Source organism: Magnolia sinica, chromosome 17 (genome assembly GCF_029962835.1).
Source record: "Magnolia sinica isolate HGM2019 chromosome 17, MsV1, whole genome shotgun sequence".
In the NCBI taxonomy this organism is placed as follows: Eukaryota; Viridiplantae; Streptophyta; class Magnoliopsida; order Magnoliales; family Magnoliaceae; genus Magnolia; species Magnolia sinica.
In genome coordinates this window covers 65900425-65923074 of record NC_080589.1, presented here as the reverse complement: position 1 = coordinate 65923074, position 22650 = coordinate 65900425, and the positions used below count along the sequence as shown (strand labels likewise).

Genomic DNA, 22650 nt, shown 5'->3' with positions numbered 1-22650 from the left:
TGGTAAGTAAGGTGTTCATAGGTGTAAACCGAATAGACCTCCAAATAAGTTCACTGGAAGTAATCCAGGTCCACCCAGGTTGATCAGAGAAGTGACTTAAACAAAACAGAAATTAGAGCCTTATGGTCAGAGTGAAGGAGATAGCAATACTCCCTTTGAACCAGATTATTATTGAGGGTTGGTGGGAGTTTTTGGTTTTTGGCAAGAGATTACTCATTGAGATTAACCTCCTAGTTTGGAGAGATTAAGGAGATCTGCTCCATCCATACCCAAATGGTGGAAACTTGGATGCTGATTTTTTAGCTAAAAAGGGGATTGATAAAGACACTTTTTGTCTTGGGAATGTCTTCCTTACCCCTTGCAATTCAGTCTTCTTTTTTTTTCTTAATAAACTCTAGTTGTTGATCAATAAAAATAAAAAGGAAAACAACCTTCCACATTCATACAAGATAGAAGAGATGACAACTAAAATGCATACATTTCTGGTGCATACCCCACATTAGCCAATAAGTTCATTATAGAAGTTCTAAGATACTTCCAAACAATTGCGTACAAAGAGAATAATCAAAATAGATTATACCCAGCAATGGTTATTTTTCCTACATGATCAAATTTCCAGAGTATTTATCATTTTTTTACTGCAAAATAAAGGCAATTATGAAATGTTCAAAGTATGTTGGTTGCTAAATGTGATTTGTAGGGAAAAGTCCCATACTACTCTCAATGGGTACAAAATTTCATGTTCAGATTGCAACAATTGCAAGCTTCATTGGATTACCCAACTTTGGATGGGAGTAAATGGAGGTAAATGGTAATTAAGGTGTGTTTGGATGGGAATAAATGCATGTAAATGAAATGAAATGGGAGTAAATGTGCATGTAAATGAAATCCTCTCTACAAGAGGAGATTTGGAAGTAAATCAGGTGAAATGCCTTTTGAGCTCCCTTGGAGAGTCGCACGTGTAAACAAAGGTGCCGCTAGGCATATGTCCGCCACACATGTGTCACGCTAATGATACTTTGAAACAATCCAATGATTGGCTACATCACTAAAATCACACCAAAAGAATGATCCAACCCGACCAAAGGATGGCCATATACATGGATGGTTAAAAAAGTTGGCAAGTTGCTTATTTGTTATCCTTACATTTGTGGCCTACCTGAGACTTGAAATTTCCTCATTTTTTGCCAAAGTATATATTTTAATGGGCTTATTACAATCATTCTATTAAATATCGCATGTGTAAACAAAGTTGGGATATTAAAGCTGATTTGGGATTCACATATATTCTTGTGAATATTTTGAAAAATTCAAATGCATTCCAATTCATCCCATTTACTCCCATCCAAACAGAATATTTGGATTTCAAATGCATTTCATTTACTCCCATCCAAACACAACTGTGTAAGTCATTTACTCCCAACTCATTTACCTCCATTTACGAGATCCCAAACAAGCCCTAGAGCAAAATGAAGATATCTTTCATGCAATCTTGGTATTAAACTTCATTACATGCACACGTCCAAGAGTTGCAATTCTTTTAGGAAGACGAGTGGACATCAATCTACCACAATTATATAACCTAGAAGGAGAGATACCTTCATTTCTTAGGAAGACAAGTACCTATTAGCTTCCAGAATACACTTGACAGAAAAAAGTAGTGACTTCATTCAAAGTGATATGTGTAGCCATCATAAATACCTGGTACACGGCTTCAACCACAATATAGCGCCGCAGCTTTTTTGCACGCTGATTTTTTCGAGTAACTTTCTCCAAAGTGCTTTGCAAGGACTCCATATCATTGTGCTTGAAATACACAACGGTGCTTCTGGATAGATAAAGACCATTTTGTACTCCCCAGTGGACACCCTCATCACTGGAAAAGAAGCCGTTAATTCTACAAATTGCATACTTATAAACTCCTGCCAACTAAATTAGTACATAAACAATGTCTAGTTTTTATGAAAACCACAGCAGCGTAGACAAGACAGGCAAATAATCAGAAGATTTATCCTTCAAATACAGAGCCAGAAAACAGAAATCAATTGCAAAGGCAAGGGCTTGACTGGACTAGGGTGTGTTTGAGCTTTACTGATGCCCAAGCATAAGAAAACACAGTGAGAATGGTTATAGAAATTACAGCATTGCTATGTATCATGCTGCGAGGAATGATCTGGTGATATATTTTTTTTTAATCATAAATAAGTTCTAAAAATAATCAAGAAATGAAAACCAACATCTGAAGTTAAGAAGTGAATAATACCAAACGCCAAAGCTCTAAAACCTAATCCAGCCTTACTGAAGCAAAGGCATGAGATCAAAGAAACGAGGCAGTATCAGCACTCAATTACATAGCTAAAATCATTCAACATCAGAAAATAAATTATATTTGCAAATTCTTCTTCTTCTTTTTTTTTTTTTAAAGATAATAAAATTTTATTGAAGCCAAAGCAATAGGCTAAGACTACAAGCAAAAAACAGTAAAAAAGAGACGCCGAGACGGCGACTCAGCTACATCCCGAGAAACTCCATATAACAACCCCTAAGTTTGGAGACAGAAGAAGCCCATTCGATTATCAATAATCTGATTCTTTGGGATATGCCTTCCACCGGCTTGTTGGTGTTATTAAAACACTCGCATTTCTTTCTTCCCACACCACCCACCACAAAGCGAGTAACGCCATTCTCCAAAGTGATTTCTTCAGATGACCAAAGCTAATGCCATGCTACGCGAGCAAACATCGGTCTACCAAATCTGGGGGACTGCACAAGATTTGAAACCAACCCAAAATATCAGCCGAGATAGGTCCCAGCAAAGGAAAATGCAGAAAAAGGTGATCAACCATCTCTTCATCTTGCATACACAAAATGCAAACATTTGAAATCACCATTGCTCTTTTCCTCAGATTATCCACGGTAAGGACTTTCTTTCTTCCAACTAGCCACCTGAAAGCTGCTATCTTGGGAGGGATAAAATAGGACCACACAAAACGAGTGCCCTACACCTCTCTTTGATGATCGGCACCTCCTATATGAGAGTAGAAAGATTTGACCGAAAAAGTGCCGGACTTATCGACTCCCCACACCATCTTATCCAATTTGGAATCAACTAGCATGACGACGTGGATGTGTTCCAAAAGAATAACATACTCTTCCACATCCTCATCCCGAAGGAGACGCATACACGGAGGCTCCCACACTATTGCCCCTCCAATACATGAGAAGAAATTCGCCACTAAAATGGAAGGATCCGGTGCCAAACTGAAAATGGAGGGAAACGACTATTTTGGAGCAAAAGAGTCCACCCACACATCTTTCCAAAATCTAATATTTTCAACCGTTACCATCGGAAAACCCCACTCCCTTCCAAGAAATCCCCCTTCACCGAACAAACTCCTTTCCATAGGGCTGACGCTCTATAAAGGGATGAGTCTCTTGTCCCCCAACCCCCCACTAAGGATCCATACTTACTTTTGAGAACCTCTTTCCAAAGAGCCACATCTTCCTCGCCGAGCTGCCAAAGCCATTTGCCAAGTAATGCGATATTCATTGTTTTGAGATCCTTTATCCCTGCACCTCCCTCTTCATATGTTTTGGAAAACTCATTCCAACTAAGGAGATTTCTTCTCATCTGCTCCTTGCCACGGGAAATCCCTCCTAAGTTTCTCAAGTCTAGAAAGCACCGACACCGGGCATGAAAGTATTAATCGAGTGTTTGCTTTTCAAAGGATGTCAAGCTCAATGAAATTCTGCTCACAGAGTTGTTCCGGCATACATTCGTTTTTCTCCATTTGATATTCAAAAGGTTAAAGATTGCAACAAAATGATTGAGGTTCTATGTTGTGCCTGTGCATGACAATTTTCAGCTGGTTGAAAAGCATGTGCACACGTTTTTCAGCTTTGTTTCAAAGCTTACTACTATCACAATAGTCAAACGTGCAAGCACCTTAACAATATTTGTAGTTGTTTTGGAGGACGCAATGGCATTTCAGCTTGCTGCCTGAATACTGCTAAGAAATCAGACTCTAGGTGTACCTGAACACTCAAGCCTGCAGTAAAATTCATATAGAAAGAGAACACCAAGGGAGGAGTTCTCTCTTTGAGGAGTGAGTCCCTAATGAGAAGAGCTCACCCATATATCAGCCTAAGAACCTTCTAGATATCTTACATCAATGGCCTTTGCCATTTGGCATTCATCCAACAGTCCAGGACTTCCAGTTGCAGGTAGAGATCATTCCAAGAAACCAAATCGTGAGTCAATTCCAGAGGTTCAAGTTGAGGAGATGTGCACGGCATCTGACAACCTGTTCTAATAATAGACCACTACCATCAGCACGCTAAGAGTTGATGGCCTACCAATTGTTCATGGTAAAACTAAGTGATGTATCCGTTATCCTCCAGTAGACAACAGCAAAATCAGGAAATGGTGGTCAGATGATAAATTCAACTCAATGGATTTCTTTCAGGTGATCCATCACCACAACTAACAAACCCACATCTATCAGAAGTCTGGAAAGCTCCTTTCCTGCCTGGGTGACGGTGATAAATAACCTCAAGAAGCAGCAAAGGGCACTCCTGGGTATGTAGTCTATGCAAGAGGGACGAGGAATCTGCTCATAACTACATTGTTCTGTCACTTCATTTGTCAGGAGCCACTTTTCAGTGAGAGCTGGTTCATGAGTGCCCCTCTCAAGGGGTTGATCGATGGGTGTGCCATTGGTCCTTTAATATTAAATTGGTATCCTTTGGTCGATTACTCCGTTTTCTATCATGTGCCAACTGTGGATTGAAAATAAGAAGAGGCTTTTCGAAACAAAGTTGCACCAGTGGCGGTGATCAACTGTAGGATATCCTCTATGGTGATCGAGTGGGACAATGTCAGACATGAGTTTCACGACCTACCATGCATGGAGACTGTTGATGCAAAAATCTGATTCACACTTGTCGAGTTCCAAGCACTAAAGCCGAGCCCTGTAAGCCTGCACAAGATGAGGACAAAGGAGACCCTGGCTATAGAGCAGGGGACCCTCCGATACCAAAGTCAGGCTAGGAATCTGGGTCTAAGTAGTGTAGCTGGGGGTTGAGGTGTGAGATCTTGCGTACCTGTTTTCATTGCTACATCCTCTATTTATACCTTTAGATTGGAATGAATGCATCTGTTAATCTCGGCATGATCCCTACCATCAAGCGAGAACTGCGCGAGCGCTAATATTGGTCGTTACCCTGAGATCGTGCACCAGACAACTCTTTAAACATGCCTTAGTGGACTTAATCCCTTCGCATAATCTTCAGCCACTCTCTCATTCGAGTCGGAGCTTGTTAGTGACCGTCCGAGCTCATGCGTAAGCTTATGTCGGTCGGATCCCAGATGGCTCGAACCTGCACCGAGTTCCAAATGATCTCTGACTTCATGCCAATGGGTCGGACGTGTAACGTCGTATTCTCGTCCGAGCCAGGCTTCGCTCACGACCCTCCGAGCTACTAATCGGAGTCGATGGGTCGGACATGTAATGGCTTCTTCCGAATTCCAGTCCGGTGTCAAAGCTCTACAAAAGAACTTAGAATTGCGTCGGTTCGGATGTACTGCTATTAGTCCGAGGTTTTGCTCATCAATTTCCTTAAGTCGGCCTCTGTCGGGTTCGGCTCAGATTTTCCCATAACAGAAGTCCCCTACTCTCTGGAGCCCGAACTCAGACTCGAAGAGTAAATACCTGAGAAAATGAACCACCACCTCTCTCATGATGACGAGTCGGCAAAGTTGAAACGAATCGTCGTGATGATGGCGCTTCGAGATCTGCGCGTTGTACGACGGCTACAGATTTTCGAGTATTAGTCGTTGGATGGCGAACGCGTAGCGACGGTTGAGGATTCGAATCGACCGGATGAGCAGGGTGTCGCCGCGTGGACGTCGAGAGGTGAAGAGCCGTCTGCGCAATAAATGTTACTCAATGCTAGCAGCGTTCAGCTCAGAGAGTGTTGGTTTGGACGAATAGCCCGCTTCCACGTGTACAGTCAAGTTCGGGACCGAACCGTTTCAGCTTCGAAGACAGTTGTCTGTCATGATTGCATCCGGCTAGCAGTGGCTATATAAGTCCTTCCCTATTTTCATTTCGACTCTCCTGCTTTCTCATTTGCGTTCCTTGCGCTTCATTTTCTCTGAGAGCTTACGCTGCGAGAAGTCTTCCGGAGAGCAGTTCTCTGTGAGTCCTTCCCAAACTCCTTTTCAATTTCCTTTTAAAGCATTATGTCGAACGATTCGGATGAAGTCCAAGAGGTCCGAGCAGGGGATGAGGAATCCGAGCCAAAGAGCATAGGATCTAAGCGCGGGGACTCTGAAGGTCCCTTTGAAGCAATACCGCTCCACTCTCCGGCCAAGAAGACTACGAGCCCAAAAGCCAAAAGTCGCGCCAAGGGATCAAAAAGGATACTCAAGGATCCGGCGGAAAGAGCTACGGTCGGGCCTTCGGGAGGCCGATCCGAGGTGGTAATCCCTGGGGGCTCGGTTCTGATTGAGTCTTAGATGGCTCAGCTCCATGTCGAGTACCAGATCCCCAACTCGGTGCATATCAGAGCTCCTTCTCCCCTCGACGCTCCAAGAGATCTGTCCGAAGGGGACGTCGCCATATTCGTCTGCGCCCTTCAATGTAGGCTTCAATTTCTCATACATCCATTCGTACGTCTGACGACCGCACGTCTGAAGCTGGCTCCGGGACAATTGGCTCCAAATGCCTGGCGGATTCTAGTCTCCTCATACATTCTCTAACACTAGCTGAAGAACCAAAACTTGATGCCGAACGAGTTCCTGGCTATGTACCAGGCTAAACACGACTCAGCCGAGCAGTGCTGGTACTATTTCTCAGCCAGGCCCCAGTGTACCTGGGCCTGATAACCAGACTCCCTACCTCCAACAAAGATTGGAAAGGCAAGTGATTTTGGGCCTCGGGAGAGTGGGAGGCGCCTGCTTCTGAACTCGGTAACCTGCGGGTCCGAGTCCCCACCAAATTTTCTAATCCAGGTTGAATCTGCTTTGATTTATTTTGTATCTTGTATTCTGTCTCGTTCTTCATTCTGACCTATTCTTCATTTGCAGTTTACCCGAAAGAGCTACCCGACCTCTCTCCCTTCCTCCGAGCCCAAATTGCTAGGGCTCGGGTACTCAAGGAAGACCAGCACATCTGGCACGACATCATTAGTCCGAATAATCTCCTGCTGTCTGGATTTTGTGGATTCAAACCTCACCCCATTGCTCTCAGTAAGTATTATGACCCCTCATATAATGATCTCCTTCATAGGTGTGTTTCTGAGGCGATCTCTTCTTGATCAGGTATGGCTGAGGCATCAGGCTCCAAGAGGAAGAGGTCGTCGGTGCCTCATCCTCCTCTGAGCGTGATGATGGTTTATGAGCCAAGGGTGAAGATCACAGCCAAGAAGAGAAAGACTACTCCTGCTGCAGAGACTACCCCTGGTGCGGCCAAGCCTGCGATGACTCCGACCTCAGCCCCCGAGGCACAGCCAGCAACTCTGTCTCATCCTCCTCGGATCGAGGAGGAGGTAGTCGGAGAGAGCCAACGCGGGCCTTTCCCAAGGTAAGGGAGCTTCGGGCGAACCTATCCATGTCAATATTAGCCTCACTGCCGCCGAGGTTGATTTCTTGACCGGCAGGACGGACGTCCTAGTCGGGAATGTCGTTGCGCCTGAGGCCCTCTGAGGCTAGCGGCGTGGGGAGTGGTATTGCTTCAAAGGGGCCTTCAGAGTCCCCGCGCTCAGACTCCGTGGTCTCCGGCTCGGATTCCTCATCCATTGCTTGGACCTCTTGGACTTCATCCGAATCGTTCGACATAATGCTTTAAAAGGAAATTGAAAAAGAGTTTAGGAATGACTCACAAAGAACTGCTCTCCGGAATACTTCTCGCAGCGCAAGCTCTCAGAGAAAATGAAGCGCAAGGAACGCAAATGAGAAAGCAGAAGAATCCAAATGAAAATAGGGAAGGACTTATATAACCACTGCCAACCGGATGTAATCATGACGAACAACTGTCTCCGAAGCTGAAACGGTTCGGTCCCGAACCTTACTGTACACGTGGAAGAGGGCTATTCGTTTGAACAGACGCTCTCCGAGCCGAACGCTGCCAGCACTGAGAAGCATTTGTTGTGCAGACGGCTCTTCACCTCCCGACGTCCACGCAGCGGCACCCTGCTCATCCGGCTTATTTGAATCCTCAACCGTCGCCACGCGTTCGCTATCCAGCGACCGGTACTCAAAAATCTGCAGCCATCATATAGCGCGCAAATCTCAAAGCGCCATCATCACGACGATTGGTTTCAACTTTGCCGACTCATCATCATGAGAGAGGCGGTGGTTCATTTTCCCAAGTATTTACTCCCTGAGCCCAAGAGAGTATAAGGCTTCTGTTATAGAAAAATCTAAGCCGAATCCGACAGAAGTCGACTTAGGGAAATCAATGACCAAAACCTCGGACTAATAGCAGTACATCCGAACCGACCCGATTCCAAGTTCTTTTGTAAAGCTTTGACACCGGACTGGAACCCGGAAGAAGCCATTACACGTTCGACCCATCGACTCCGATTAGTAGCTCGAAGGGTCATGAGCGAAGCCCGGCTTGGACGAGAATACGACGTTACACGTCCAACCCATTGGCGTGAAGTCAGAAATTATTTGGAACTCGGTGCAGGTCCGAGCCATCTGGGATCCGACCGACATCATCTTACGCATGAGCTCGGAGGGTCACAAACAAGCTTCGACTCGGATGAGAGAGTGGTCGAAGATTACGCGAAGGGATTAACTCCACTAAGGCATGTTTAGAGAGTTGTCCAGTGCACGATCTCAGGATAACGACCAGCATCAGCGCACGTGCAGTTCTCGCTTGATGGCAGGGATCATGCCGAGATTAACGGACGCATTCATTCCAATCTAAAGGTATAAATAGAGGACGTAGCAATGAAAACAGGTACGCAAGATCTCACACCCTAACCCCCAGCTACACTACTTAGACCCAGATTCCTAGCCTGACTTTGGCATCGGAGGGTCCCCTGCTCTAGCCAGGGTCTCCTTTGTCCTCATCTTGTGCAGGCTTATAGGGCTCGGCGTTAGTGCTCAAAGATCGACAAGGGTGAACCAGATTTTTGCATCAACAGAGACTATAAGCATGGAGGGAAGGGATCACAAAGGCATCTTGTGACTCAAGAAGACCAAGCATTGTCAGGATATCTGAGCGGGAGGCAGCCCACCAAGGATTTTGTGAGTCCAATTTTGACAGTTGCTCCAAGGTAGTCAAGTTAGTGCAGGGATTGGTGAAGTGCTAAGGCATGATCGAGGTGGCATACTGATTGCATTCTCCAGCCCATGTGGTGAGGGGAGTCCTCTCCTACCAAAGGCTCTCACACCTAGGCAAAGCCTCCACTTGTTTTCAGAGTTTTATGCAAGGGGCATTGAGTAGACTTCTCAGAAATTTGAAAGGGCTAGTGGGTGCAACATTGGAGCTGTGGTCTAGCCTCTTGTATTGCAGAGGCTAAGGAACTCTTAGCCAATGTGCTTGAGCAATTTTTATGTAACTCCAAAGCTGACCTATCAGGTAGCTAATAGGCTAGCCAAAGATAGGAATGACAAAAGGGCACTGCTCTTTGGCTTCTTTAAATGTAATTAGTTTGTTTTCTAAAATTTGTTGCTAGTATTACTTGTCATGGAGTCAAAGCAGATCTATTCACTATATGCTATCCAAAATTAATAAAGTTTTTCTCCATTATCCATTCATAGAAATCAAATAAATAAATAGCAAAAGATACCATATACTCACGCAATGATGAGGTCGCCTTTCTTACAAAAGGCTGGAATCGCACTGAAAATAGTAGAAATCCCATAGGAATAAAGTATCGAGTCCGGTGTTCCCAAAAAGTTTGCAATCCTGGCTTCACAGTCAAGGTGGACATCTAGAAAGAGATTGAATTTGTTAGTAAATCAGATGATTTCACAGCTCTTTAAAGTAAGACAGTATTTGCAAATTTCATCTGAAAAAAAATGACTTGAAACTTATGTAAATAGATGCCAAGTCTTACCAATCGTCCCATAGAAACCACGAGGACCACAAGAACCAACACCATATCTCTCTAATGCAGCCGTACACGATTCCTGAGATGCATCGGAATTACGATTGCTTCTTTTGAATGAAATCAACAAAAAAGAAAACAAAAGAAGGCCGATTTCTTCCTCACAATTAACTTCTCCTGCCCTATTAATCCCAGATAATTTGCTGAAGCAAAATTCACAACTTCATTGCCATCTATAACTGTATGGACCCCAGCAGCACTGCAGAAGACAACAAAGCATAAGGAACAAAATCTTGCATAATCCTTTGCTTTTTATAAAATAGCAATAATTATATAAGCCTCAGACACAACTATTGGAGGAAAAACATTAACCATTCAGAAATTGTGCAAGGTATGTCACATGCATACTGGGTGTTCTTGGTCAGAATCATGACTCATAGTTTTTTATTACAAGTACCTCTTCCAACATGTAGGCATGTAGCTAACCATACCCATATAGAGTTAAGTACATAAAAAGCCACTGTAGCAGTCTTCCTCAAAGCTCTCAAACACGTAACTACAAGATACAGAATCAGTATACAACCAACTGGTCCTCTTCAAGATGCATCTTTTGAGAGATTTTGTTAACAGCTCAAAGTATTAGAAAGAAGATCATGTGGTCGTTGTGCCACAAATGAAAGAAGTTCTCTGGTAAACTAGAAGGAAGCACATTCATGGATCAAGGAATGATTACCTACAACCAGTCGTACACTACAACTTTTTGGCTTTCAGACTAGTTGTTTCTGATTTTTACCATGAAAGTATCAAATATTTCAAGGTAAAAATGGTTGCTAAAAGGGGTTGGTGGTTAAGTCAACCAACGACTTGTCAAATGTGATCAGTGTGGGATATGTTGGTCAACATAACAGATTACAAAGTTTTCACTCGAAATCAGGAAACATCCTCTCTTGCAATATTACATTTGACAAAACTGTACTGTTGTGCTTGCAAAATAAAACAGAGAAATGTGACACAAGGAAACAACAAAAATGTGTGCAAAATCAAGTCCCCACTAATGGGAAACCCAGCATGTTCAAAAGCTTAACTGGATGCTTATGGAGATACATAAGCATAACCAAAGGAGCCATGCATGCTACTCATGTCTTTGCTTTCAACTGTGCATTGTCACACGCCTTCCCATCCCTCTTTTGCAGGTTGTCAATTAGATGGCATGGATCCCCCGGTCTTGCAAGGGAAGGCCTCCAATGGCCTATTTGACCTGGGAATCAATGATGAATTCTGGGATGCAGCAAAACCTCAGAATTCAATGTGATACTCAAGGGTCCATCTGAAATTGATTTAGCATAGGAAGCAATATGGCACCCGAGGATGAATGAGTTATGCAGTTATTGACTGAGTTACAGCTCTTGGAGAAGGGACTCAGGCAAATCTTGTACTTTGGCAATGGAGGAACAGTTACATAGTCTATTCGTTCCATCATTGTGTCCCTTGATCAAGAGGAAGAATACTAGGACTCAAAGCCAAACCTCTCTCATAATCTCTCCTCTTTTCTATGGAAACGTATGCAAACTTTATTAAATGAGAAAGAGGGTAAAGATGAGAATTAACACCCTGCAAAATACCTAACTACAAACCAAGAAGAACTTTATTCTTATCCACCAACTAGCTGCAGGCAATTGCCCTGGGCAGACCTTTACAGGACCAAATAAATTCTGCTGGTGGTCGCAAGGCTCCTAGGGGTTTGGGATTCAAAGCATCCTGTAAAATGATTTGACCAGGGTGTCCCGTATCCATTATGAAACGGCCGTACTGGCCGATACGTGACGGTAACGGCCCAGGCCGTTACCTTTATGGCTGCGGCTGCGGCCCCTTCCCCCCCTCTCGTTTTCTCCTTCTTCTTCTTCTCTCGTTTTCTCTTTCTTTCCCTCTCGTTTTCTTCCTCTTTCTCATTTTCCCTTTCTTTCCCTCTCATTTTTTCTTTTTCCCTCTCATTTCTCTCTCCCTCTCTCTTGGTCTCGAAAAAATGAATGGGTGGCGTGGCTATAAAACAGCCACGCACCTTTTTTTTTAAGTGGTTTGCGGCGCACGCCGCTAAGTGCACTTGCACTGTTTTAATGCATGCAGCCCACCTTGATTTATGTATTGTATTATATATCCATGCCACCCATTAGTTTTTCCTGATCATTTCAAGGTATGGTCCCTAAAATGAAGCAGATCCAGATCTCAAGTGGACCGCATAGTAGGATTGAAGGCCCACTGTGCACTTGCATTGTTTTAGTGCATGTGGCCCACCTTGATTTATGTGTTGTATTATATATCCATGCCACCCATCAGTTTTTCCTGATCATTTCAAGGCATGGTCCCTAAAATGATGCAAATCCAAATCCCAAGTGGACCGCACAATAGGATTGAATGCCCACTGTTAAAAACATATTATGGCCCACTGTAATGTTTATTTACCATCGAAACTACTGATAAGGTTGCATGGACTTGGATCAAAGAAAACAAAAGTCGCAGCTTAAAAATATAAATATATAATAATAATAATTGTGGGAATTTAATCCCTACTGTGTGGTCCACCAAAGATTTGGATTTGCCTCATTTTTTGGACCATGCCCTAAAATGAGTTGGCAAAAAGGATGGACAGCATGGTTATACAATATATACATCCTGGTGGGCCCTATGTACATGGCCGTAAAAATTAAATTATTTAAATGATTTTCACCATTAATTATACAATATATACATCGTGGTGGGCCCTATGGCATACATTAACTCAAAATTAATAAATTAAATTATGGCACTATTGTTGCCATGTCACAATTCCAAAATTAAATTATTTGAATGATTTTCACCGTTAATTTGCAAACACTTGTTTTTCTGAAATAGGATCATTTGATATTTTTCATTCATCACTATTCAATAAATATCCACCAATCCATTAGTGAGATGAGTGCTAATAGATTGCATGAATTTAACATTGATTTGGGGCATCAAATGGTCCACCAAATCAGCTCTAAATCGACAACACTATTTACTTGAATATAATTTCAAATTTTTTCTTAAGATTTATTGGGAAAATTTATATTAATTTGTTAGATATATGAATTATATAATTAGACATAAAAGTCTCTAGATTATATGTTGAAATAAAATGTACGCAAGTCACAAGGTATGTAATACACCAATACCTACAAATATGAGATATTTTGGTATTAGATTCATTCTAATTAATTCATATTGATATTATATAGTTAGATAATTAAATATAAAATATCTATAGCCAATACCAGGTTGTCTGGTTCATAAATTCATCAGATAGTCCGATACAGCTTCTCACCAAAGAGTGGACCGTTACACCACCATAAACATGTTCCAATTTATAAATGAATGCATATTTGGAATGCTTAAAATATTCCGAATTTAATCCATATTTTTTTCATTTTTTTGGCAAAAAAAATAAAAATGCACCGTTACGGGCCGTTACGCCCCCGTATCGCCGATACACCCCCGTATCCGTATCGGTATCGGTGGGCACCGTTACGCCAACCGATACTGATACGAGACACCTTAGATTTGACAATGAAGTTACCTGATCTGTCCAAACTCCACATCAAAACATCCCTTCCATGTTTCATGGGCAATTACTTGTCATTGGGGTACCCCACAAGCAAGGGTGGGTACGGAATCTGATTTGTGAGCAATGTAATAGGTTTATTCTATCTAATTATATATATATATATATATAAAAGACAAACAAACAAAATATTCAGCGGTATAACTTCGATCCATCATGTACTGGAGTAGCTACTGAATGAGTGACAATATTGTGTCAAACCATAACAAGTTTCCTTCACTCTACAACATAAAAATTATAGCTAACAAAAGCAGGCACCTAAGAATTAAATCTTTTGGCAGCCAAAGCAACAGAACACCAAGAGCAGCACAAGCAAATATTTAGATTCTGAAATTCATTGCAATAGTAGAATCAAATAAATATCACCTAGACAACGACAATGATTCCAAACTAAGTTTTCTTCTTTTCAATAACTTCAAAAAACTAAGGTGCTAAAATTTTCAATTTTCCTAGTTAAGGATCAGAAGAAACAAAGGAAGCAACAAGAAAACTTGCTGTCAAAAGCATAAAGTCCACTGGAAAAACAAAAGCACCAAGGATTCACTGTGTTAGAGATTCAAAAATTAGAACAATTGATAGAAAATTAGAAAACATATAAAGAAAGAAAAGGGGGGCAACACCTTTCCAACACTCGAGGTTCATATTCCATTTCTTTTGTAAGAGGAGGATGAAGAGATTCTGGGACCCATTCTTCACAAAGTTCGTCTATTTCCTGCAGACAAGTGACCCACACTTTTCAGCACATCTCTTGAAGAGTAAAAGTTTCCAATCCCAATCACCCAGTTTACATTGAAAGAATGTAACTACATCGTTTATAAGGTACCAAATGCACTGAGTAACAATAAAAGCTGTTATGGTCATCTCTTTTTCATTGGACTCACTGATTTTTAGTACTTAAGTCTCTTTTCTCTGTTACTAGTTGTTTAGGACATGTTGGGAATTCTTGCTTTTGTTATTAAAGCCATTATGTTCATTATTATATTCGTGACTTAAAATAAAACAAAAGAGAGAGGAGGTGTCAATGCTAATCTCCATTCTCTCTTTCTTCCTCTTTTTCTCTTCTCTTTCTCAATCACGTCTGTATGGTATCAAAGCGTGATTGATCCAGGCATCGATCTCTTCATCTTCAACATTTCTTCCCTTTGCTTTTTCTTTTTATTATTTTTTGGCAAAAATCCAAAGTTGTTGGGGGCTGATCCTCGAATCTCTCTTAACCACCATATGGTGTATTGTGTGATGGTGTCCCAGTCCACCATGTGTGCAAGGCCCACTTTCATATAGTTCTATCATGATGGACAAAAGTAGTGCATTATGCGTCTGTGTCCAAATTTATGCTCAGATTTGAGGTTGAAGGTATGTGTTGAAGTTGTATATAGCAAGGGTTAGAGAATCAGGGTACACATGGAGGTTTTGAACAAGAAGAGCCATCAAGTCATCGTGTTCATTGATATAATCAATTTCTGAAATACATGTTGTGTAAGTTAAACTTTCTTCCCCTGTGTGTTTGATTTATCGTGCATCCATGGATATCAAGAATGAAGCCAAGACTAGTCTTTTGTCTCCATTTGAATCGATGAACTTTTAGATTACGCCGACTAAACTCAATGGAGCAAATTACTTACAGTGGGCTAAATCAGTAAAAGTATTCCTTACTGGTAAAGGGAAATTAAAATATTTGACCTCTCTAAATATGAAGAAGGTTCAGAATATGAAGATTCAATGTCGGAGGATGCTTAGATTAAGAGTGTTGCTATGGAATAGTATGGAGCCTTAGATTAGTGCAAACATTATCTTTTTCAAGACCTCAAAGGAAGTATGGGAAAATCTAAGAGGAATACATTCGGGTGAGAAGAACTTAACTCGGATTTATGAGTTACTTCAGAATATCCTCACTCTTCAATAAGGAGATAAAAGCGTTGGAGAGTATCATTCAGCCTTTCAAGGCATGTGGGAAGAACTAAATGTACACCAGCCTCTGTCTATTGATTATGAGACTACAAGACGGCAAGAGAGATTATGTGTTACTAAATTCCTCTCTAGTCTTCGTCATGAGTTCCAAGCCTGTCTGAGCTCATATTCTTGGAGGAAGCGAGATTCCTTCAGCGTGCAATTAGCATACATGGGTCTCTCTTTGTCGGATCGTTCTACATTTGGTAGAGGAGATGGGGGAAATAGTCGTGGGGGCCATTTTGGTGGTAGAGATTCAGAGGTCACTTTGGAGGAGGAAATAATTGGGCAGGTCGTGGTACCAACTTCGGGGTAGCCACGGTCATGATAATTGACAGTGCACTCATTGTAGTCTTAATAACTATACGGGATATTGTTGGTAAGCCTCCTTGAGCAAAACACGTTTGTTCTTCAAATGACGGCACTAAGGGTTATATCTCCAAACCTATCTCCTCCATTTTTTAACCCAGTACTTCAGGCAATACAGTTACTTTGTCCAAGAATGAATATGCTAGACTTCTGAAGGATCATTCCACTCAAGCATCACCCTCTACTGCCACACTCGCTCAGTCATGTATAGTTCGTTTGCATTGTCCGATAGTGATCCTTGGGTCATTAGCTCAGGAGCTTTCAATCATATAACTGGTGAACACAATATATTGTCTCAGTTAGTCAAGTCATCATCCATTTCTTTTATCACATTAGTAGATGGTACTTTAACTCGTGTGTCTAGGTTCAATATCTCTTGTCCTACCTGTTCACTTTCATAGCTGTCAACAGTGTTCGAAATATCGGTATCACGCAATATACCGCACCCTTGGGATACAGATACGTATCAGTTATCGCATGGGATGTCTCTTTTGTATCACATAATTCATCGCACTTTTTGGGAAACATTGGGAAAATGGTTGAATTTTTCAATGAAACTTCAGGGATTATTAAAAAATACCTTAATACACACTTTTAAATCATAGAATCTCAAAAAAGAAGTGCACATAATAAGTTTCCTTTGTACAAGGTCATAAGCTATGCGTTGTCCGATTGAACTAAGACCACTATATTCAAATATGATGTATAACATTTATAAATGTATCAAGACATGTATGAAAACACAACCAATTGATAAGGTCATAGAGATTTGGATGAAAGACAAACAAATATCACCTTGATGTAAAACTTTTGTGGCCCACAAAAGGTTTTCAATAGTGATTAACCACTCTTTCATGTAATGTGGTCCACCTGACACTTTTATCTTATTCATTTCTGGGACCATGGCCTAAAATAAGTTCAAAAAGCATATGAACGGCATGGATATACAATTCATACATCAAGGTGGCCCCTATAGTCAAGGGTCCCACCCACATCGCTAGTTCGAAGATCTCACCCAAGTTGGGCTTCAACAGTACCTAGCGAGAGATGGACGGACAATCAGGGACTATGTGGGCCCACTATATTATATATGTTTTATCCACGTTGTCCATACATTTTGACATGTCATTTTAGGGCATGATCCTAAAAAAGAGGTAGATTTAAGGCTCAAGTGGACCACACCACATTAAATAGTGGTGATTGAGTTATTTGCCATCCAATCTGTTCGAAACGTTGTAAGGCCCATCTTGATGTTTATTTGGTATCCAACCTGTTCATAAGGTCACATAGACCTAAATGAAGGTAAAAAATAAATATCGGCTTGATCCAAAACTTGTCCTTAGCAAAAAGATTGATGCACTAAAATGATCTTCTAGATTGAATGGAAGATTGGATAAAACATATACATCAAGAAGACCCCACAGCCCGCACGGGAAGTTCGTCTCAAGCTAACGCCACACAAAAGGGGAAGCGGAATGGCGGGTGTACCACCATTAACCTGGTTGGTGTGTTAACGTCACCAAGTTCTGTGGATCCCATCATGAGGTATGTGTTATATCCAAACCGTCCATCCATTAGGAAAGCTTGTCATAAGGCTTGAGCCTAAAAATAAGACAGATCAAGTGGACCATACTGTAAAAAGCAATTACCCTTTTAGGGGCCACAAAAGGTTTGGATCAATATGATATTTGTTTTTCCTCTTCATCCAGGTCTGTGTGACCTTATTAACAAATTGCATGGAAAATAAACGTTATGGTGGGCCCTACAAATGTTTTAACGATGAGAATAATTGTCCCCATTTCTATTTGTGGTGGGTCCACTTGAGCTTTGGGTATGACTCATTTTTGGGCTGATGCTCTAAAATGATCTTGGAAAATGGATGAACAGTGTGGATATAATAAATACATCATTTTGGGGGCCATGTTACTTTGATCTCCTTTGGACCATTCGTACAACTCGGAGCTGAGGAGCGTCAACGCTCATCTTTGCACAACACGTACCACACCAGTTGAGTAGCTAGATTAGCTATGAAGTGATGTCACCAAGTTCTGTGGGACCACCATAATGTATGCGTTATATCCACACCGTCCATCATTTTGGAGAGATCGTTTTAGTGCATTAGCCAAAGAATGAGGCAGATCCAAAGCTCGAGTGGACCCCACGACAGAAAACAATGGGGATTGAATGCCCACCGTCAAAAACTTCTTGGGGGCCACAGAAGTTTCCGATCAAGCTGATATTTATGTTTTCCCTTCGGTCATGTTCGTGTTAACTTATTAACAGGTTGGATCACAAAAAAATTTCATGATGGGCCTAGGAAGGTTTCAACAGTGGATATCACTATCTCCATTGTTTTGTGGTGGGGTCCACTCGAGCTTTGGACCTACCTCATTCTTTGTCTCATAACCTAAAATGGTCTCTCCAAAAAGATGGACGGTGTGGATACAACACATACATCATGGTGGGGCCCACGAAACTTGTTGAGGTCGCTTTAGTTGCGAATCTCACCACTCAACCTGTCAGTAGCTAATCCGCTCCCATTTTCGAAATAGAAAAGGGTTCCGGAAGGACCGGAACCCTTAAATCTCTCCAAAATCCCCAAATTCCCTCATTCAAACTCAAATCTATAGGATTTTTTGGTAGATTTCTCGCCGAAACCCTGTGCGCAATTTCAATCTTACTTCTATTCGAAGCAAAAAAGGTAAGACATCGATATTTTTGAATTCAAAACTTTTTCCTGTTTCTTCTTTTTTTCGGTTTTTTTGGTAATTATGCAAGCCAAAAGGAATAAATCTGCAGATAATCTCTGTGATATCACAAAAAAATGGTGCAATATCGTGCGATATATCACACGATACATAGAAATCTGTTTTTGTTTTTCCGAGGGGTTTCCGACGGATATCGTGTCGCTGGCCAGCGATAACAATAATATCGGCCGATAGTATCGATATTGCGAACACTGGCCATCAATATTTTACATTCCTAAATTTCCTTTGAGTTTGTTAGTAGTGAGAAAACTGACCAAATCATTAAATTGTTATGTCACATTTTGTTATTCTTATTGTGAATTTCAAGATTTAAAGACAAGGAGGATGATTCGCGGAGAGAATGAAGTGAATTGACTCTATTATCTTGATAGTGGTATAATTGGAGCCGCATTATGGATAGACATCTCTCTCTCTCTCTCTCTCTCTCTCTCTCTCTCTCTCTCACATAAGTGGCATTCCATGCTTGGACATCCCTCTTAAGTAGTTTAAAGAGTCTAATTCCATTGTTGTCATGTGTTTAGGTTAGAGCGTGAGGCTTTGAGGACAAGCAAGTACATAAATACAAAGATCTTAACCATTAGCAATAATTGGATACCTATCCATCAAAGATTATTACTTGCTAGAATGAAAGATTTCAAAGAGCAATAAGCAAACCAACCTTCTCCGTCAAAGGCCGTTTTGGGGGCTTGTAGCTCTTTTGGAGAAGTAAGAAAAAGATGACTGCCACAAGGATGACTTCCACAACTAGATGCCCTTTAGCCACAAAATAAAGCAACATTAATTTATAACGACAAAGGTGGAAAGAGGAAGGAAAGAAAATGACAATTGTAAACATCCCATCTGGTTTTAATGCAAGTACCTCATTCAATTAGAGGAATCTGCACCAAATGACAAAAATACTCTCATCTTATGAGTTTTCCCACATGTAGGGCCTACCATTATGAATAAAAGGTATCCAACCTGTGCAGTAGGGTCCCTCACCAAAAATAATGGACGCCCAAAAAAGGCTAATCCAATCATCGGCTGGGTCACACCCACCCAAAAATCTCCAAATTTATGCGTGGGCCTCATGATGGTTGGACAGTGCTGAATTGGTTGGATGGCATACAGCCATACACACACTATAATAGGCCCACACATTTACAACTAGTTACCTATTAGGGGGAAGTGGAACTAGAGGGGAGGTGTTTGCAATGATCCCAAAAAAAAAAAAAAAAAAAAAAACCAAGTGGAACAAGAATTGGAAAACCTACCACCAATATGCACTCCAAAAACAACAGCTCGTGCAAAAGGGGCATTAACCACCGCTATTAACTGATCCAATGTGATGTTTGTCATATTCATAATAGATGATGCCATTGTGTAGAAGAATTTAGAGACTAGGAATGTGACCCTCCCCTTTAAAGAAAACAGGCCAGGATGTTATCAGGTGAATTGCAAACCACCAATTTCAATGTGCTTTCAAGAAGATCCTAACACAGCTCTTTATTGTAAGGGTCAGGAAAATCATTATCTAATTTGATTTTGTGTAGTCTTCTTATCTTCATGTGGCCCCATCCAAGTTTACACTGCTAGAGGACAGTCTCAACACCCCCTTTCATGTGATGTCTTGCTATTCATTACCGAGCAAGGCATAATTCACCAAGGTCAGCCTGTTTAACAGTAGTAGAATAAGAAAATATATATATCAATACATGATCAGGACTGGACTAATTGAATGATAAGGGTTTAAAAAGGGGCAATAGAAATAAGGATTGTGGCATCAGAAACAAAGCAGAGGAAAAATATAAATGCATGAACTTGCATTTGCACACACACAAACACAAACATATTTGTTCAAAGAAAAAAGAATGTTGCATTAATATCATCAAGAGGTATATACATGCTCGGGCCAAAAGTATGCATAGTACCTTTGGGGTTTCAGTTTGTACAAGTCGGGCCAATGGTTAAGAGATCCAAACCAATGTTACCTACATCGCCAACCCCCCTACGTTTTCCATTCCAAATCACGCAATGTGTATTGTTCATTTGCAATCCGGATAACTGACCTGAGTCTTTGATTCTGTGCTCTTGTTCCTGATTAGGTTGTAGTAAATTTATATGTACAATGTAAAGATCAAGATTTCTGAGCAGGCATATCATATAATACCATGCATGCAGGATATTTCGTTATCACATTCATCATTTCATATATCAATTGTGATATCGATTTGCATATATAACTATATTGTGAATGCTTCGTAGCATATACTAGAGTGACACCCTACCCCAAGCGTAGACATATTAGAGGAAGTAGCTTGTTCAAGACCATTAATGTTTGATGTACCAAAGTGACCCACAATGTAAGTGGTAAGATGATATTGCATCCATAGAGACACCCCTATCAACATGAGTGATTAAGTTAATTACCCATTTATCATGGAAAACGGGTCTCTCATTGTATTAAGAAATGTACATCGCAGATTTTTTTTGTGCACTCACCTTAAGAGGCAATAGTAAGCCCAAGACCACTGTAGCCTTAAAAACCACATCCAAGTCAGAAAACTTAGGAAATTGAGACCCAAGATTAACCAAAATGATGTGGGACCCAGAGTATCCCAAAGGCGGACCCCACACCTATTTTTTGAAAAAATATTCCTAGGACACAGACAAAGTTTTTATGCATCCCAGGGCTGCAACCACAGAAAAATGTGGCCTTGAATGCAAGAAAGATTTTCCGCATCCAAGGTCAATTTTTGAGCCATCTTAAGGTCCCAATTTCTTAAGTTTTGACATCCAAAACCTATGATCTGTAGGCCCGTCTTAAATGCTATCAAATTTCCTTTCGGTTGAACCCAATTTCAACTTAATCCAATCTTCAGGCACGAAGTTACAGTCAAAATACTGAACTGCACACAAGATTTTCTTTTTTCTTTTTTCTTTTTGAAAGATAACACACTTCTATTAAAACAGAACAAAAGCTACAGCAAAACAGCAAAAAGCATAAAACAGAGGCCCCAAGGAAGCAACCCAGTTACATCCTGAGGAAAAGAAGATTACAGTCCTTAAGCTTAGGCATGCATGAGGCCCATTCAATCTTTCGGGAGGTTCCTTCTGACGATTTCCTTTCATTTCTGAAGTACTTTGCATTTCTTTCCTCTCAAACAGCCTACCAAATCGCTAGCAAGGTTATTCTCCATAGAAACTCCCTCCTCTTTCCAATGCCTGCACCATGCCAAGTGAGCAAGAGCTCGCTCACCAACAGCAGGAAGGACCAAGACACCAGAAAATGCCTCAAGATGTCCACCCAGATCTTTCCCACAAAGGGACAGTGGATGAAGAGATTATCAACAGCAACCATACCTAGAAGACAAACATTCAAGAGAATCATTGACCTCTTCCGGAGACTGTCGATAAATAAGACTTTTTTCCTACCAACCAGCCACCAAAAAGCGGCTATCTTGGTAGGAACATTATAGCGCCAAACAATTTGGTATGCCCACCTCTTCTCGACGATCAGCAGCTCGGATGAGACAGTAGGAGCAAACCATGAAAGATCTAGACTTGTCTACCCTCCAAAACATCTTATCCGCATAAGAGGAAGCCAGGGTGCAGAGATTGGCGGCTCGCACGAGATGTTTGACAGTTGCTGAATCTAAATTTGACCTAACTTGTAGAACCCACATCTCTCTAACCCCAAGGAATTTCTCCCCAAAGCCAGAACCATTAGTTAGCCCATAAAGTCTCCTATCCAATTTATGGATAATGAGGAGAGCCTACAATTTATGGGAGCACAACTAGCCCTTACACTCCCTCATATCAGGCCCCTTAGGTGTTATCCCATTCACCTTACATAACTGACACCATTTACCCATTATATCCATG

General features: G+C 41.3%; 1 protein-coding gene across 7 annotated transcripts in view; it reads right to left on the bottom strand.

The window, feature by feature from the left end:
• The window catches only part of LOC131230269 (long chain base biosynthesis protein 1-like), a 35589-nt gene that overhangs the window by 4033 nt on the left and 8906 nt on the right, over positions 1-22650 (bottom strand). For 3 of the 7 annotated variants that reach the window (XR_009163953.1, XM_058226103.1, XM_058226100.1), the window contains exons 2-8: positions 20040-20438; positions 19445-19539; positions 14323-14414; positions 10231-10324; positions 10075-10147; positions 9816-9948; positions 1702-1876 (exon numbers count right to left, since the gene is read on the bottom strand). Coding sequence is in view for 6 of the 7 variants with exons in the window: in XM_058226103.1 (XP_058082086.1) it covers positions 1702-1876; positions 9816-9948; positions 10075-10147; positions 10231-10324; positions 14323-14414; positions 19445-19539; positions 20040-20145 (768 nt within the window). In the remaining variant the exon portion in view is untranslated. Of the gene's footprint in view, positions 1-1701; positions 1877-9815; positions 9949-10074; positions 10148-10230; positions 10325-10437; positions 11389-14322; positions 14415-19444; positions 19540-20039; positions 20439-20696; positions 20863-22650 lie in introns of those variants that run through there. The other 4 variants (XM_058226101.1, XM_058226104.1, XM_058226105.1 and 1 more) reach the window with 4 other exon arrangements.